Source organism: Eumetopias jubatus, unplaced genomic scaffold, assembly GCF_037043125.1.
Source record: "Eumetopias jubatus isolate StellerSeaLion01/CBP00866 unplaced genomic scaffold, mEumJub1_p1.0 scaffold_15, whole genome shotgun sequence".
NCBI classification, from domain to species: domain Eukaryota; kingdom Metazoa; phylum Chordata; class Mammalia; order Carnivora; family Otariidae; genus Eumetopias; species Eumetopias jubatus.
In genome coordinates, this window is record NW_028274821.1 from 61996659 (window position 1) to 62016233 (window position 19575).

At 46.3% G+C, this 19575-nt stretch overlaps 1 protein-coding gene across 1 annotated transcript in view; it reads right to left on the reverse strand.

Annotated features, from left to right (window-relative positions):
* TRIM14 (tripartite motif containing 14) overlaps positions 1–18959 on the reverse strand; it is a 33503-nt gene extending 14544 nt beyond the window's left edge. The window contains exons 1-2 of the mRNA XM_028108824.2: positions 18647–18959; positions 15873–15968 (exon numbers count right to left, since the gene is read on the reverse strand). Coding sequence (XP_027964625.2) covers positions 15873–15968; positions 18647–18862 — 312 coding nt within the window. The 5' untranslated portion in view covers positions 18863–18959. The remainder of the gene's footprint in view (positions 1–15872; positions 15969–18646) is intronic.
* Between the last annotated feature and the right edge of the window lie 616 nt (positions 18960–19575).

Here is a 19575-nt window from a genome sequence, read left to right on the forward strand (position 1 = left end):
GTGCAGCCGGAGACTGGGGAGGCAGGAGCGATTGACTGCTTTTCTCTGGGGCTCACTCAGGAGTGGGGCCCCAAGTTCTCGGCTCCGCTGGGGCGGAGATTGGGAGGCTGCCATTTTCACTCTCGTCCTCCAAAGCTGTACGGAGAGCTTGCAGGGAACAAACCCAAGCCGATTGCTTAGCCGGACCGGCAAGGGCAGGGCAATTGCGCCTCCAGCAAAGACATTTGGGAACCACGGCAACAGGCCCCTCCCCCAGAAGATCAGCACGAACAGCCAGCCAAGACCAAGTTTGCCGATCAATGAGAACGGCAGAACTCCAGCGCTAGGGGGATACTGCACATAGAATTCATAGCTTTTTTACCATGATTCTTTAGTCTTTTAAAGTTAATTTTTTAAATTTTCTTTATTTTTTTTCTTTTTCTATTTTTTTAGTTGAATTTTTCTTCTTTCCTTTTTCAAGCAGCATCTTATCAACTCCTTTTAAAAAATCTTTAGTTTTCATTTTTACAGTCATAGTCTATCCCTTTATTGTATTTAACTTTGTTTTTGGTATATATGTAAGTTTTTCTTTCATTAAGATTTTGGGATACAGTTTCTCTAACAGACCAAAATATATCCTAAATCTAGTGTATGGCTTTGTTCTAGTCTCCCGCCTGGATCACATTCTCTACTTTTTAAAAATTTTTTCCTTCATTTTTCAACCAACTTCTTATCAATTCCTCTTTTAAAATCTTTTTAAATTTTCATCTTTACAGTCATATTCCATCCCTTCATTGTATTTACCCTTATTTTTGTGTATATATATATATATATATATATGTTTTTCTTTCTTTAGAATTTTGGGAGGCAGTTTCTTCTAACAGACCAAAATACACCCAAAATCTAGCATGTAGCTCTGTTCTAGTCACCAGCCTGATCATACTCTTTTTCTTTTCCCCCTGGTTTCGGGTCTCTTCTGATTTGTTTAGTGTATATTTTTCTGGGGTCGTTGTTACCCTTTTAGCATTTTGTTCTCTCACTCATCTGTTCTTCTCTGTGGACAAAATGACAAAACAGAAAAACTCACCTCAAAAAAAAGAACAAGAGGCAGTACCAATTGCCAGGGACCTAATCAATATGGACATTAGTAAGATGTTGGAACTAGAGTTCAGAATGACAATTATAAAGATACTACCTGGGCTTGAAAAAAGCATAGAAGATACTAGAGAATCCCTTTCTGCAGAAATAAAATCTAACCAAGTCGAAATCAAAAAGGCTACTAATGAGGTGCAATCAAAAATGGAGGCTCTAACTGCTAGGATAAATGAGGCAGAAGAGAATTAGTGATCTAGAAGACCAAAGGATAGAGAATAAAGAAGCTAAGAGAAAGAGATAAACAACTACTGAGAATTTGAAAGAGAAGGGGAGAATTCGAGAGAGAAGTGATACCAAAAGATGAAACAATATTAGAATAATTGGGATCCCAGAAGAAGAAAGAGAGAGGGGCAGAAAGTATACTGGAGCAAATTATAGCAGAGAACTTCCCTAATTTGGGGAAGGAAACAGGCATCAAAATCCAGGAGGCACAGAGAACCCCTCTCAAAATCAATAAAAATAGGTCAACACCCCAGTATCTAATAGTAAAACTCACATGTCTCAGAGACAAAGAGAAAATCCTGAAAGCAGCTCAGGGATAAGAGGTCTGAAACCTACAATGGTAGAAACATTAGACTGGCAACAGACCTATCCACAGAGACCTGGCAGGCCAGAAAGGACTGGCATGATATATTCAGAGCACTAAATGAGAAAAATATGCAGCCAAGAATACTACATCCAGCTAGGCTGTCATTGAAAATAGAAGGGGAGATTAAAAAGCTTCCAGGACAAACAAAAATTAAAAGAATTTACAAACACGAAACCAGCCCTACAAGAAATATTCAAAGGGGTCCTCTAAGCAAAGAGAGAGCCTAAAAGTAACAGACACCAGAAAGGAACACAGACAATATACAGTAACAGTCACCTTACAGGCAATACAATGGCACTAAATTCGTATCTTTCAATAGTTACCCTGAATGTAAATGGGCTAAATGCCCCAATCAAAAGACACAGGCTATCAGATTGGATAAAAACACAAGACCCACTGATATGCTGTCTGCAAGAGACTCATTTTAGACCCAAAGGCACCTCCAGATTGAAAGTGAGGGGGTGGAAAACCATTTACCATGCTAATGGACATCAAAACTGTTCCAAAAAATAGAAATGGAAGGAAAACTTCCAAACTCATTTTATGAGGCCAGCATTACCTTGATCCCAAAACCAGAGAAAGACCCCATGAAAAAGGAGAATTACAGACCAATATCCCTGATGAACGTGGATGCAAAAATTCTCACCAAAATACTAGCCAATAGGATCCAACAGTACATTAAAAGGATTATTCACCACGACCAAGTGGGATTTATCCCTGGGCTGCAAGGTTGGTTCAACATCTGCAAATCAATCAATGTGATACGTTAATAAAAGAAAGAACAAGAACCATATGATCCTCTCAATAGATGCAGAAAAAGCATTTGACAAAGTACAGCATCCTTTCTTGATCAAAACTCTTCAGAGTATAGGCATAGAGGGTACATACCTCAAGATCATAACAGCCATCTGTGAAAAACCCACAGCGAATATCATTCTCAATGGGGAAAAACTGAGAGCTTTCCCCCTAAGGTCAGGAACGCGGCAGGGATGTCCACTATCACCACTGCTATTCAACATAGTATTAGAAGTCCTAGCCACAGCAATCAGACAACATAAAGAAATCAAAGGCATCCAAATCGACAATGAGGAAGCCAAACTCTCACTCTTTGCAGATGATATGATACTTTATGTGGAAAACCCAAAAGGCTCCACCCCAAAACTGCTAGAACTCATACAGGAATTCAGTAAAGTGGCAGGATATAAAATCAATGCACAGAAATCAGTGCCATTCCTATACACCAACAAGACAGAAGAAAGAGAAATTAAGGAGTCGATCCCATTTACAATTGCATCCCAAACCATAAGATATGTAGGAATAAATCTAACCAAAGAGGCAAAGAATCTGTACTCAGAAAACTATAGAATACTCATGAAAGAAACTGAGGAAGACACAAAGAAATGGAAAAACATTCCATGCTCATGGATTGGAAGAACAAATATTGTGAAAATGTCTATGCTACCTACAGCAATCTACACATTTAATGCAATCCCTCTCAAAATACCTCAACTTTTTTGATAGAAATGGAACAAATAATTCTAAACTTTGTATGGAACCAGAAAAGACCCCGAATAGCCAGAGGAATGTTGAAAAAGAAAACCAAAGCTGGTGGCATCACAATTCCGGACTTCCGGCTCTATTACAAAGCTGTCATCATCAAGACAGTATGGTACTGGCACAAAAACAGACACATAGATCAATGGAACAGAACAGAGAACCCGGTAATGGACCCTCAACTCTACGGTCAACTAATCTTCGACGAAGCAGGAAAGAATGTCCAATGGAAGAAAGACAAATGGTGTTGGGAAAATCGGACAGCCACATGCAGAAGAATGAAACTGGACCATTTCCTTACACCAGACACAAAAACAGACTCAAAATGGATGAAACACCTAAATGTGAGACAGGAATCCATCAAAATCCTTGAGGATAACACAGGCAGCAACCTCTTCGACCTCATCCGCGGCAACTTCTTGCTAGATACATCACCAAAGGCAAGGGAAGCAAGGGCCAAAATGAACTATTGGGACTTCATCAAGATAAAAAGCTTTTGCACAGCAAAGGAAACAGTCAACAAAATCAAAAGACAACCGACAGAATGGGAGAATATATTTGTAAATGACATATCAGATAAAGGGCTAGTATCCAAAATCTATAAAGAACTTATCAGACTCAACACCCAAAGAACAAATAATCCAATCAAGAAATGGGCAGAAGACATGAACAGACATTTTCCCAAAGAAGACATCCAAATGGCCAACAGACACATGAAAAAGTGCTCAACATTGCTCGGCATCAGGGAAATCCAAATCAAAACCTCAATGAGATACCACCTCACACCAGTCAGAATGGCTAAGATTAACAAGTCAGGAAACGACAGATGTCGGCAAGGATGTGGAGAAAGGGGAACCTTCCTACACTGTTGGTGGGAATGCAAGCTGGTGCAGCCACTCTGGAAAACAGTATGGAGGTTCCTCAAAAAGTTGAAAATAGAGCTACCCTATGACCCAGCAATTGCACTACTGGGGTATTTACCCCAAAGATACAAATGTAGTGATCCAAAGGGGCACATGCACCCCAATGTTTATAGCAGCAATGTCCACCATAGCCAAACAATGGAAAGAGCATGGATGTCCCATCAACAGATCAATGGTTAAAGAAGATGTGGTATATATATACAATGGAATATTATGCAGCCATCAAAAAATGAAATCTTGCCATTTGCAACGACGTGGATGGAACCAGAGGGTATTATGCTAAGCAAAATAAGTCAACCAGTGAAAGACAATGATCATATGATCTCACTGATATGATGAATTTGAGAAACAAGACAGAGGATCATAGTGGAAGGGAGAGAAAAATGAAACAAGACGAAATCAGAGAGGGAGACAAAGCATAAGAGACTCAATCTCAGGAAACAAACTGAGGGTTGCTGGAGTGGTGGGGGGTGGGAGGGATGGGGTGGCTGGGTGATGGACACTGGGGAGGGTATGTGCTATGGTGAGCTCTGTGAATTGTGTAAGACTGATAAATCACAGACCTGTATCCTTGAAACAATACATTATATGTTAATAAAAAAAAACCTCCCAAAAAACAAGAGTCCAGGGCTAGATGGGCAAAAAAAAAAAAAAAAAAAATTGATCTCAGAAAATGTTTTAACACATGCATGAACATTTGTGTGCCGAGATGCTCACTACCTACAGCACTGTTGGTGATAAAGTTGGGCAAAATTTTCGATATGGGAAGTATATATATGTTTATTATATACACTATGCGGCATTCATACAATGAAATAACAGGCAGTGATTTAAAAGAAGGCAGTGTTCTGATGCATGCTATAATATGGATGAACCATTAAGTCATGCTAAGTGAAATAAGCCATGATTTCCTTTTAGGAAGTATCTACAGTAGACCAGTTCACAGAGACAGGAAGGAGATGAGAGGTTGCCAGGGTTGGCGGGAAGGGAAGTGATTGCTTAGTAGTTACAGAGTTTATACTTGAGGTAGTGGGAATTTTTTGGAAACAGTGGTTATGAGTGTACAACACACTGTAAATGCAATTAGTCCCACTGAATCGTACACTTAAAAATGGTTAAAATGGTAACTTTTGTTACATATTATTTTACCATACACACACACACACACACAACGCAGTGGACCCATATGCCCCGGCATGGAAAACTCTCCAAGACACCACATGAAAAAGAGCAAGCTATAGAATAATATATATATAGGATGATCCTATTTTTGTAAAAGATAACTAAACAAAAATTATATATGGATACAGGTATACCGGCCTTCTGAAAGTTTTCGTTGGTCCACTTTGCTTTTATGAAAGACCTACATTAGTATGGTAATGGTTTTTGTCTTAAAAGCAAAAATCCTCTTCAGGTTTCCTTCAGTTAGAAAATGGGTATTAATGTAAGTCTTTTCTAAATGTGAAGTGGCTTAACTCAAACTTTCAAAAAGCAGGGAATGCTCTTTCCTTTATGCCCTTTCTACCTACAAAAGGTTTCATAGAGCCCCGTTTTTTGATAGCGGGGGGGAAACCTGTCTATGCACCTGTATGTTTGCAAGTGCATTTATTTTATTTTTTTTAAAGATTTTTATTTGAGAGAGAGAGTACAAGAAGTGGGGAGGGGGAGAGGGAGAAGCAGACTCCACTGAGCAGGGAGTCCAATGTGGGGCTCGATCCCAGGACCCTGGATCATGACCTGAGCTGAAGGCAGATGCTTAACCGACTGAGCCACGCAGGCGCCCTTGCAAGTGCATTTAAATGTCTGTTAGTTCTGGTCATGTTTGGGAAAACACGACTGGGGGGATGGTGAAGAGGTACTCCCATTTTGCATTTTCTATAGTTCTATACTGTATTCTAATATACTCTTGTGAACTTAAAAAAAATGAACGTGTTCATGTACTACTAGTACAATTTAAAAATAAAACAGAAAATCATTAAAAAAACGAAAGCAAAACATAGGTCAGCCTCTCCTCAGCCCAAACATCAGCCCACACAACAACAGAACGGCCCCTGGTACTTGGTGGACAGGCTCCCCATGATGTCATGTTCTCTTTTTCGTGGGGCAGGAACTATATATGTGGTTTGGCATGAACTATGGAGTTCCCCAAGTCTGTTTCCTATACAGTGCTTTAGGCAGTGGTTAGGTTCTGAGGCTAGCTGATACCAGCCACAGGTAATATCGGTTAAATTGGCTTTGGGCTAGCCTGGGAATTAGTCTACACTGATAACATGGTTTCTGGGGGTCAGGGAACATGGACACAAATATATCTCTACTGAACGCCCCGGTGAAGGGAAGAAAACGTGTGCCAAACTCTTGATTTGTAGACACATTTTGGAGGCAATGTATGTCAGTGGAGCACCTTTCTAGAAACGAAGAGAGCAAATAATCTCCTGGTCAGTTTCCACAGCTCCACTTTGTAAAGAATAATGTATAAAATCAGCTTAATGACACAACACATTATTACAACTCTCAGTCCAGGAATAACTGGAAACATCCACAAGAAGACTTAAGGTGTAAGCATATAAGGCTGATCATGCAAATAGTTAAAAAGGAAGAGAGAGAGAGAGAGAGAGAGAGAGAGAGAGAGAGAATGGGAGGGAGGGAGGGAGGGAATTCTGGCAATGAAACAAGGAAGTATGCTGTCTAGTGGTTTGGGCCACATTGGTTCAAAGTCTAGTTGAAAAGGTTAGGGACTGGGGACAGAAGGAACTCGGGCAGGGACGAAGTCCAGTCATGGGAGAGTGGGGGATTCTGTACCCGGACTGCCAGCTGCCACGACTCCATTTGGGCCCAGGGCGCTGGAGGCCCGTCTGGGTCCTGTGGAGGGTGAGGAGCCCGCGAGGAGAATGGCAAGAGCGGTCTTGCTGATATCTCAGTACGACTCTGGACAACGCTTCCATGGGTGCCTCTCAGGGGGATCCTACTGCTCCCCAACCCTGCCCGGTCCCTGTTAGCTATGATGTCCTGGCGACCTGGGCAGGTGGCTGTGGCCTTGCCTGGCGGGGTGGTACAGACGGGTTGCTAGTGTCAACAGCAGCACGGCCGGGCCGAGTCCTCATCTTCCATTCCCACCCTGGCAAAGGCTGCCTTCTGTCCCGGCACGGGCCCCCTGACCCTATGCTGCGGTTCAGTCCCTACAGTTCTGGTGGGTCACAGGGAAAGGCACAGAGCCAGGAACGGAGGCTGTTGGCTTCCCTCCCCAGGGTGCCAGGCTAGGCCTTGGTGCCTCGGGTCCCTTTCCTGCCCTTCCCCCAGCCCTGCTTGGCGGGGAGAGGGGCTGACTCCTGCACATGAATTTCCAGGCTCCTCCTTCAGGCTGGGTCTGGTCAATGGGAGGAGGAACTATCCAGAAGTGCTGGGGAAGGAGCAGCCAGGGTGTCCGTCCCACCAGGACAGTGTCTCCATGAGAGGCTGCAGGCCTGTGTCCCCTCTACCCTCCAGCTCCTGCACGACAGGCCTGCTCTGGTTCCGGCTCCTGCCAAGGTGGCCCTGGCCCCCCCTGCTCTCCGTCACCCCACGTCCTCCCTCGTCTGCACAGGCCAGGGGTGAAGGTGCCTCCTGCCGTGCTCCCGCCTCGCCACCCCTGGCCGGCTTCTCCGCCTCTCCCACGCTGTGTCACCATTCCCTGCATTCGTTCCCTCTGTCCCAAACCCTCAAAGTGATTTCTGTCTTCCTGGGTGGGCCTTGACGGATACTACTGTGGCCCCAGGTCCGCCTCTGCCTTCCTGTGGGACCGGTGATGACTTCTCTTCCTGGGTGCTCCCATCTCCAAGGGCCAGTTTAGCTCTGCCAGTCTATGCACATCCTAGCTCCCTACCAGGTCTGGGTTCGACAGACAGTAGCCAGACTTATCTATATATTTATATAGTATTTTTCCCCACTTATAGAAGTATCAAAAGCGGGCGCCTGGGTGGCTCAGTTGGTTAAGTGACTGCCTTCGGCTCAGGTCATGATCCTGGAGTCCCGGGATCGAGTCCCACATGGGGCTCCCTGCACACCAGGGAGTCTGCTTCTCCCTCTGACCCTCTTCCCTCTCGTGCTCTCTCTCTCTCATTCTCTCTCTCTCAAATAAATAAATAAAATTTAAAAAAATAATAAAAGTATCAAAAGCTCCCTGGGGAAAAGTGGGAAGATTCCAGAAGAAGAACATAACCACTTTGCTACCCTGACACCTGATCCTTGTTTGAGTTAGGGTAGCAGGCAAGGGGTGAGTTTCCCGTCCACCTGCGTGCCCTGGCCCTCTGAGGAGCCATGATGGGGAAGGAAACAGCCTATCAACAAGAATGGCAGAGAAAATCATTTCATGGGTATTGGTTGAGGATAGGCCTTCTTGATGGTTCTCTGCAAAGAAGTGGTTGGTGAGGCCTTGTTTACTGGCCTCTGAACAGCAGACTTTGGACCACGAGTTTACTGGCTTTTGTTTGCTTACAAAGGTGTTTCATGGATTAATTTCCAGGCGCACGGCCTTTTTCCCGGTACCACCTCTCCGTAGGCAAGCACGGAGCAACATAGCTGTCCCTGACTTCTCTGCTACAAGTACACAGGTCACAGTTCGGCAGAGCACATGGCAGTCCTTCTAAATGTGTGTGCCCACAGATCCGGACAACCAGGGATGTGTCCAAAGGGAATAAACAAAACATGTTCGCTGCAACGTTATTCTATGTTAGTGAGAAACTGGAAATGATTGAAATGTTTAACATTAGGAAAATGGCTTAATCATGGTAGATCTGTATAATGGAATAGACAGTCTCAAACACTGACAAAGAACTTTTCATGACACAGGGAAGTATTATGACCTTAAGCCAAAACAAAACCTCCATATATAGAGTGACATATAGTTCTGGTCGATAAGGGGAGAAGGAGCTGACGTGGGAAATCCCCCTTGCTCATTCAAACACACAGAAATGCTGATACACAATGAGCAAAATTTTAAATTATGTGACTAAGCTCAAAAACAAAAAGCAAACCCACAAAGGACGAAAAGCAGAAATCCTTAGTTGCCCAAAACAAAGAGGGAACTTGCTGGCAGGGCCGTGCAGAAGCTAAGCTGAGTGACCGCGGCAGGGGTGGAGTGTATGACAGCCACTCCACACTGGGGGCCCAGCTGTCTTGGAGGGGGCCCTGGGTACCTGCCACCTGCACCAAGCCAGGAGCACAGAGCGCCGTGTCATCCATGAGCGAGGCACGGGAAAAACTCCACCCACTGGCCTGGGAAAGGGGCAAGGAATCTTTTTATTATTTTTTTAAGATTTTATGTATTCATTTGACAGAGAGAGAGAGAGGGAGAGTGCACAAGCGGGGGTAGCGGCAGAGGGGGAGGGAGAAGCAGGCTTCCCGCTGAGCAGGGAGCCCGACGTGGGGCTCGATCCCAGGACCCTGGGATCATGACCCGAGCCGAAGGCAGACTCTTAACTGACTGAGCCACCCAGCCGCCCCAGGGGCAAGGAATCTTGTCAGCCATCTAGGGTCATGGGCAAAAAGAGAGTCACCAGCAAAACAAATAAACCAAACAACAGGACTGTACTGAGAAGAATGCAAGTCTGAGTTCATGGACCCTCAAAACTGAAAAATTCAGGGGCGCCTGAACAGGCGCTTCCCCTGTTTGTGCACACACTCTATCTCAAATAAATAAATAAAATCTTAAAAAAAGCAAAAACTGAAAAATTCATATAAAAACAGGTCTGGAACTACTGAAACTGACAGAGCGCCCTGCAGGAGCTCCAGCCACAGGGCTCTGAAGCTGTGCTCTGACAGCCCCAGGCATACAGGACGCCACAGGAAATGGCTGCCGAAGACAAGGGGATGATACAAACGACAAACCACACGAGAAATCGAACCACCAGGCCTTACCTCCCAAGGGGGGGCGTTTGTATATTAGAACTGCAGAGAGATGACAGTAGAGTTGTAGAGAGACATGTCTCTGTATTAGAGTTGTATGGAATTGCAGAGAGAACATGTCTCAAACTATAGAAAAGCGCATACCTGCACAGAAAAAAAAAAAAACAAAAAACCAAAATGTGAATAGTGGTTTGCTTGAAGAATGAATTTTTCTTAAATTCCAGTAAAATTAATGTGTGTTATATAGTCTCAGGTGTACAATACAGTCCTTCCATAATCCCATACATCACCTAGTGCTCATCACGGTAAGAGCACTGTTAATCCCCATCACCTATTTCACCCATCCCCCCACCCACCTCCCCTCTGGCCACCACATTTACTGTCTATAGCTACGAGTCTGTATTTTTGTCTCTTTTTTCTTTGTTTGCTTTGTTTCTTAAATTCCACATATGAGGGGCGCCTGGGTGGCTCAGTCATCGTCTGCCTTCGGCTCAGGTCTTGATCCCAGGGTCCTGGGATCAAGCCCCACATTGGGCTCCCTGCTCAGCGGGAAGCCTCCTTCTCCCTCTCCCACTCCCCCTGCTTGTGTTCCCTCTCTCGCTGTGTCTCTCCGTCAAATATAATCTTAAAAAAAAAAAATTCCACATGAGTGAAATCATATAGTATTTGTTTTTCTCTGATTGACTTATTTCACTTAGCATAAGACCCTCTAGATCCAGCCATGTCGTTGCAAGAGCAAGATTTCATTGTTTTTTTATGGCTCAATAATATTCCTTCTATATATACTACATCTTCTTTATCCATTCATCAGTTGATGGACACTTGGGTTGCTTCCATATCTTGCTATTGTAAATAATGCTATAATAAACACAGAAGCACATATATCTTTTTGAATTAGTGTTTTCATATTCTTCGGGTAAACATCCAGTAGTGGAATTACTGGATCATATGGTAATTCTATTTTTAATTTTTTTTTAAGATTTTATTTATTTATTTGACAGAGAGAGAGCACAAGTAGGCAGAGAGGCAGGCAGAGAAGCAGGCTTCGTGCTGAGCAGGAAGCCCGACGCAGGGCTCGATCCCAGGACCCTGGGATCATGACCTGAGCCAAAGGCAGACGCTTAACCGACTGCGCCACCCAGGCACCCCTCTATTTTTAATTTTTTGAGGAGCCTCCATACTGTCTCCCACAGTGGCTGCAACCAGTTTGTTCCTTTTCCTCCACATCCTCACTAACACTTACTGTTTCTTGTGTTTTTGATTTAAGCCATTCTGATGGGTGTGAGATGGTATCTCATTGTGGGTTTTCTTTTTCTTTTTTTTTTTTTTTTAAGTAGGCTCCACAGTCAGTGCGGGCCTCAAACTCATGACCCTGAGATTAAGAGTTGGATGCTCTACCGACTGAGCACCCAGGTGCCCCTCGTTGCGGTTTTGATTTGCATTTTCGTGATGGGTAGTGATGTTGAGCATCTTTTCATGTGTCTGTTGATCATGTGGATGTCTTCTATGGAGAAATGCCTGTTTGTCTTCTGCCCACTTTTTAAAAAAAGATTTATTTATTTATTTGGGAGAGAGAGAGAGAGCACATGTGCATACAGGACCGTGGGGAGGGACAGAAGGAGAGGATCTTCAAGCAGACTCCCTGCTGAGTGCAGAGCCTGATGCAGGGCTTCATCTCATGACCTTGAGATCATGACCTGAGCAGAAACCAAGAGTCGGACGCTTAACCAACTGTACCACTCAGGCACCCCTGTCTTCTGCCCACTTTTAATTGGATTTTTTGTTTTTTGGGGGGTTGAGTTGTATAAGTTCTTTATGTATTTGAATGGAACCACAAAAGACCTCAAAGAGCCAACAAAATTTTGGAAAAGGAATAAAACTGGAGGTATCACAATCCCAGATTTCAAGATAATCTATAAAGCTGTAGTGATGAAAACAGTATGGTACTGGCACAAAAACAGACACATAGATCAGTGGAACAGAATAGAGAGCCCAGAAATAAACCCACAACTATATGGTTAATTAATCTAAGACAAAGGAGGCAAGAATATGCATGCAATGGGAAAAAAACAGTCTCTTCAACAAATGGTGTTGGGAAAACTGGACAGCTTTGTGACGAAGAATGAAACTGGACCACTTTGTTATATCATGCACAAAAGTAAAATCAAAATGGATTAAAGACCTAAATGTTAAAGACCTGAAACCAGAAAAATCCTAGAAGAGAGCACAAGCAGTGATTTCTCTTAACATCAGCTGTAGCAACATTTTTCTAGATATGTCTCATAAGGTGAAGGAAACAAAAGCAAAAATAATCTGCTGGGACTACATCAAAATAAAAAGCTTTTGCACAGCAAAGGAAACAATAAAACCAAAAGGCAACCTCCCGAATGGGAGAAGATATTTGCAAATGAAAGATCCGAGAAGGGGTATGGCTGAATTTTTAAATCTCTGTTTCTTGACCAGGAATGGAAACATAAATGCCCGCAGGAGTCAGGCTGGTAACAGTGAGGGAGGTGATCAGGTGAGGGCTGGGAGACCTGGACATAGGTATCCTTCCTGTGGGGGTGTCTACTACTCAGGTCCGACGGCTCCCATGTGGGAGTGCAGGCCTACGACAGCCACATCTTCCTACTTTTCTATATTTAAATTTTTCTACAGATCAACCAACCAACCAACCAATCAGTCCCAGCTTTAAAATGCTGACCGCTGATTTCGTTCTCCTTAGTACCTTCTGAGGGTCACTGGACTGTAAGTCTAATAAACCGTGTGCAGGATCTGTATGCTGAAAACTTCAAAATGCTGACGGAAGAAAACAAAAATCTAAATAAACGAAGAGATATACATTCACGGATGGGAAGATAACATTGTAAAGATGTCACTTCTTACATGCTGAATACAATCCTTCCCAAATCCCAACAAAGTAGTAGAGATTATAGACAAGATCCTTCTAAAATTTAAATGGAAAGGCAAAGGAACCAGAACAGCTAAAAGGATTTTGAAAACGAATATAGTGGGAGGCATCAGTTATTTCAGGACTTATTCTCACCTCTAACAATCAAGACCATGTGATAATGGTAGAGGGAGAGACTCATAGATCGATGCAACAGAACAGAGAACCCAGAAATAGCCCCACCCAAGTACGGCCAACTGATTTCCAACAAAAGCAATTCAACAAATGGTGTTGGAGCAACTGGATATCCATAAGGGAAAAAAAAAAAACAAAACTTGAGCTAAATCTCACACCTTATACAAAAAAGTAACTCAACAAGAATCATGGACTTCAATGTAAAATGTAAAATTATAAAACTTTTAGAAAAAAAAAAGGGGAATCTTTGGGATCTAGGGCTAGGCAAAGAGCTCTCAGTCATGACACCAAGGGCACAATCCATAAAAGAAAAAAAATGGATAAACTGAACTTCTTTGAAATTAAAAACTTTCACTCTGCAAAAGCCCCTGTGAAAACAATGACATGTCAAACCCCAGACGGGGAGAAAATATTCGTAAGCCACATACCTGACAAAGGACTCCTATCTAGCGTAGACAGACAACTCTCCAAACTCAGCAGTAAAAAAAAAAAAAAAAAACAAACAAAAAAAACAGACAAACCAATCTGGAAGTGGTAAAAAAAACATGAAGAGGAGACCTCTCACCAAAAAGGATAGATAGGCGGCCAATAAGCACATGAAAAGGTGTTCAGCATCACCAGCCGCTGGGGAAATGCAAATGAGGACCACTGCGCACCTGCCAGAACGGCTAAAATACAAACCTGTGCAAATACTGCATGTGGGCCAGCAAGAGCGGAAACCGGATCTCTCATCGCGGCTGGTGGGGACGTAAGATGACACGGCCGCTCTGCACCATTGTTTTGGCAGTTTCTCAAAAAGCTAAACATACAAGCTCCATAGGACCCTGAACCAGCACTCGGCATTTATCCCACAGAAATGAAAACTACGTCCACACAAAAACCTGTACACAATTGCTCAAAGCGGCTTTGTTTGTGATAGCCCCAAACTGGAAACAACTAAAATGTCCTAACATAGATGAAAGGTTCAAGTTAAAAAAAAAAAAAAGCAGCATGTGTGTACTACTGGATGGCTGGGATATTATTCAGCAATACGAAGGAATGAACTACTGATAGACAAAACAACTTGGATGGATCTCGAGGGCATTATGTTGAGTGAAAAATATTTCAAAGGTCATACACCATATGATTCCATTTTTATGACATTCTTAAATGCCATAATTATAGAGATGGAGAACGGATTAGTGATTGCCTGGGGTTAGAGATTGTTGTGGGGGGGGCGGGGGTGACTATAAAGGTGTTGCCTGAGGTAGATCTTGGCAGTGATGGAATTGTTCTGTATTTTGGTTGCTATTACCCGAATCTACCAGTATGAGAAATGGACATAGAACTATATACACACACCCTGTCAATTCTGGTTTTGATGTCGCAGTGGAGTTAGGGAAGATCTAACCCTTGGGGCAAGCTAGGGGAAAGGTACACTTCTCTGTTCTACCCCTGCAACATCCTGTGAATCTGTAATTATTTCAAAATAAAAGTTTAAAAGTTGGGGAAAAGGTTCAAAGAAAGAAAATCCCATTTCTTAAATGTATCCCCTTAGGCTCTGCACACGGGTCCTAATTCTTTCCTTGGGGGCCCCCAAACTATATCTGCCGAGAGGTTTGCAGACAGTGACTCCATACCCGGATTCTGTTCTTCTGGCTGAGCGGCCCAAAGCACCTCCCCCATCCCTTCCCGAATCTTTTCAAATAGATGTATTTGCCTGAGCCCCCGAGAAATGTTCTTGGCGACATGAGGGATACTACTAATAATGCAGCTGGGGCCACAGGTGTAAACCACAACTGTCCCCAGCACGCTGGGGCATGCAGTCACAGACCACGCATGTTGGGCCAACAGGCAGCCAACGCCATGGCCTGGCCTGGGCCTCGGCATCTCCACTCTGCTGCAGGCCTGGCCTCAGGACGTCCTGGGTCCCAGCTACTCCCACGGCCAGAGCCAGTCTCTCTGCCTGACTGTGGGGGTCGGTCCAGGTTTCACAGAGCCCTCAGGGGGAGAGTCGCTGGGAGGGCATCCCACCCCAGGCCCCATTTCGAGGAGGGGGCAGCCGAGGCTGAGAGGGCAAGGGACCAGCTCAATTCACATAAAAGGTCCAAAAGACGACCCAGAACAACTTTTTTAGAGTCAAATGGCAGCTCACGATGACATCAGTCCCAGCTTCCCATTTCAAGCCCACAACAGAATCCATTTAAATAAACAATGCTATGAAAGGAGAAGCCTGAAGGAAGTACTCACTTATGGAAATATACTTATACCATATTTATGTTCTTTCAACAAAGCAGTGACACCCAGAGAGCTATCTGCACGTTCTTTACGCTGCATTTTCCTTTGTTTAAGGTGACTTGGGGTGCAGGGGATGGACAACTAGTCCCTCTAAGAGAATGGCCTTGGCGGTGGTGGCAGGAAAGACTGTTCCTCCATTTTGTGAGGCGCTGTGGGGCAAGACTAGGGCGTTGGGCAGAGGTAGATCCACACGAAGCTAACAACACAGAAGCTTCAGGCTCCTCTCTGGCCCGGCCCCTTTATGGTCTTATACCTGATTTTGTGTTTTCTTCAAAAGAACCCCCCTAAATTTCGGAAGTCCCAAGCCCCACCAAACCGGATCTGCCCCTTTGAGGTTTTTATTTTCCCTTGGCTCCACACTGAGGAGAGCCTTGTGTCTGAGGGAAAGTGTGGACATCTCAACTAGAATAAGGAAGAAATGTCCACTTGCCTTGAGCTTCTCAGCAGCGTCTTCTATTTGGGTTATGTTGCCAACTTGCTGGTGCTTCTTGGCTTCCAACTGCTTTAAACATTCTTGGGTGAGTTTCTGTATGTGAAGGAGTTAGAAAAAATTAATACTGTGACTCTTGAGATAACAAGCCACCCCGGGGGTCATCTCCCACCCCTGTATTTTGCTTCAGTTGAGGTATCTGAGACTCAAAAGATGAGATGACTGGGCCCAGAGTTCCGGGGCAAACTGGAGGATGAGCTAGAACTAGAGTCCCTCTGATCCTCAGAGGCCCACGTCAGATATTCTTCAAACCTTGATGCCCCCTCGTTTCTACAATCCTACTTATGACCTGATTTTCTCAAATAGGACCTTAAGGCAAACTGCTTGGGGACAGGGGAAGAGCATTCACTTATAGAGTATTAACTGAGCACCTACTATGTGCCAGGCCCTGTCATAGGGGCTGCCCTCGTGGAACATACATTCCAGGGAGCCTGTGGCCCTTTGGCCTGAACTGGGGTTCAGAAGACCTGCATGTGTGAGGTCTGTGGGGGTTCATGCTCCCATCTCTCTCCCACCTGAAATGACTCCCTTCCATATCTCTGTTTTGTGACTGCCATTTTTCCACAGGTGTGCTCTGCGACCCTCTTCCCCACAGGTCTGACCCCACCTCTATCTGGACCTTCTTATAGCTGGCCTTACACTCAGCTGCGGGGCCCAGGTCTGGCTGCCCAGCCAACTGAAAGCTTTCTGAGGGCAGACCTGCTCCATTCCTGGCTCTGCCCCCAGGGACCAGGGAGTGACCCAGAAGCATCTGCTCAATTGAACACAATGACCAAGGGCTGCCAACTTCGAGTGGACAGCTGGAGCCACCCAGGAAGCTGTGAGGAGCACCAGCCCCAGAGTCACATGAGACCTCCTAGATCTGAGTCCTGGTTCCCCTTTCATGGGAACTGAGCGAGTGACTTCACTGCTCTAAACCTGTTTCCTCAGCTATAAACATGGAGCTAACCCCACAGCGTCGCCACAGAGAATGAGAAGTACACAGAGCACTGGGTGCAGTGCTTGGCAGGCACTAAGTACTCGACAGAGTTCTTACTGTCATTGTAACATCCAACAAGCATTTGCTGCTGTGTGCAGCTGTATTCTAGGTAGTGGGTGGGGATGGAGACATGATGGTAACCGAAGTACAAGCCACAGCCTCAGATTCCAGGAGCACATCCTTACCCCACTGTGATTTCTAAGCCTTCAAGTCTAGCTGCTGTCCGTCACCCACAGATAGCCCAGCCTCCTGGTGCCTGGACCTTCCAGTCCCAGGATGCTTCTCCTGTCAATGCTACCTGGTAAAATCCTACTCAGCCTTCAAGGACAGTTCCATTGGCACTCCTCCAGGAAGTCTTCCTGGGCTCCCTCTTCCTACTTCACATTGTCTTCTCTCCGGCTTCCCACTCACAATACTTACCACACCGTATTGTCACCATCTGTTCTCACCCCACCAGCCAGGGAACTCCTCCAGATGAGGGAAGAATTGATCTATTCCTTAGTTCATGGCACAAGGTATGTGCTGAATGGATGTTTGAGGAGTGGATGGAAGGACGATGGATAAACAGGTGAGTGGGTTGATGTGTGAACACAAAATGAGTTCATAGGTAGGTAGGTAGGTGGGTGGACCTGCCCGTGAGACACCCAAGCCCTATCTCTGGAAAGCAGCCATGTTAACTCTGGAGACAGCCTCTGAGGAGCTATTATTATTACAACCATTATATAGATAAGAAAAGAAAGACCTTGGAGGCAGAGGCAGGCCTGAAACCCAGGACTCCACCAACTGGACCAGCCCCCACAGGGCCCATTTTCATCCCGGAGCTCCAAGGTTGTCACAATGTGAAGAGAAAGGTCATTAATCACAGAAGACTTCTTGGAGGAGGAAGTGGTAGACTCTACATCTGTCAGAGACAGGAAGGCCTGCCTATCCCAGGGAGGCAGGCAGATTTGACCAGAGCCACAGAACAAGTTGTCCCCAAGGCCGGAACAAAAGTCTAGAGCCCCTGACCACTATTAGGATTCCGCACGGGTGAGGGCTCCAAGGTGAGAATGGGCCAGTGGGGGCAATCCAGCTGTGGAGTCCTGGGGTCAAAGCCAGCCTCAGCTTCCAGAATCTTCCTTTACTTATCAATAAAATGGCTGTCACAGCTCCCCACAGGCTGTTAAATGCGTGGAACAGGAACTGGCACAGAGGGAAAGGGTGGAGGGGAAGGGCGGAGTGGGTGGCTGGAGGCCCCTCCTAGGGCAGGCAATCAAGCACTCCCCAGCCCCCGCCTGTGAACTCCAGGAGAGAAAACCAGAGATATCTGGGTGGCTTTTCATCTGCGTTAAAGGGCAGACCTGGGGCGCCTGGGTGGCTCAGTCGTTAAGCCTCTGCCTTCGGCTCAGGTCATGACCCCAGGGTCCTGGAATCGAGTCCCACGTCGGGCTCCCTGCTCGGCTGGAAGCCTGCTTCTCCCTCTCCCACTCCCCCTGCTCGTGTTCCCTCTCTCGCTGTGTCTCTCTCTGTCAAATAAATAAATAAAATCTTTAAAACAAAAAGGGGGGGCTGACCTTCTTCCAACCCAAGGGCAGTGTGGTGGACCCGCCGTGGTGGACAAGGTCAAGGACATGTGCGTATCAGCCGGGACTCCCAAGTTCTCCCAATCCCACCTCCTCTGAAGCTTGACTTGGCCGCCGACCCGGCACGCCCCTCCCCGGCCGTTGCGCCCCCCGCGCGCCGCCCGCGTCCCCACCTGCACGTGCACCGCCTCCTCCAGCGCCAGGCCGACCGGGTGGCCGCGGTGCGCGCCCAGCACCGGGCAGAGCGCGCAGACGCAGCGGCGGCAGCTGCGACAGAAGAGCTCGGCCACGCGGTCGCCGTGCTCCGGGCAGCGCCAGCCGCTCGCGTCCTCGCGCTCCGCGGGGCCCGGCTCCCCAGGTGTCCCGCTCTGCGCCCCTGTGCCCGCCATTCAACCCTCGGGTTCGGGCGGCCGCGGTGCGGGGGTGGGGCGGCCGCGGTGCGGGGGAGGGGCTCCCGCGGAGAATCGAAAGCTGGGCGGTGGGGCGGGGCGGCCCCGGGCCGGCCCAGCTCCCGCAGGAAGGATGGCTGCGCGCGCCCGGCCGGGAGTAGCTGCCGTCTTGGCGCCATGTTGCCCCGCGGGCTGCGCGCCCGCCCCACCCGCCCTGGCAGCTTCCGCGGCGCGGAGGGCTCAGGCCCAGCCTAGCGGCTCGGAGGTGGCCGCAGCCGAAGTGGGGCTCGCTCCCGGTGGGCAGCCTTAAAGGAGGTGGGCTTCCCCGCCCAGTCTTGCGAGTCCAGTCACGCTCGGGCAACCGCAAGCCCTGTCGGCTGTGGCCTCCCCCGGTGGTGTGCATTACCGACACCTTTCACTTCCCCTTGATTCTCTCTGCCCTTTCCCCAGGAGAAATCACCATTCCCACAACTGTCAGAATCACTCTGGAAACTCTGATTGCCCCAGGCTGTCTCCGCGTCCACCAAATGTAAATTACTACAGCCAACATGAAAAGCACTATCGAGTTTCCTCAAAAAATGAAAAATGGAACTACCCCATGATCAGCAATCTCCGTTCTGGGTATATATGGGAAGATTATGAAGTCAGTATCTGGAAGCGATATCTGCACTCCTGGGTGCACTGCAGCATTATTCACAATAGACAAGACGTGG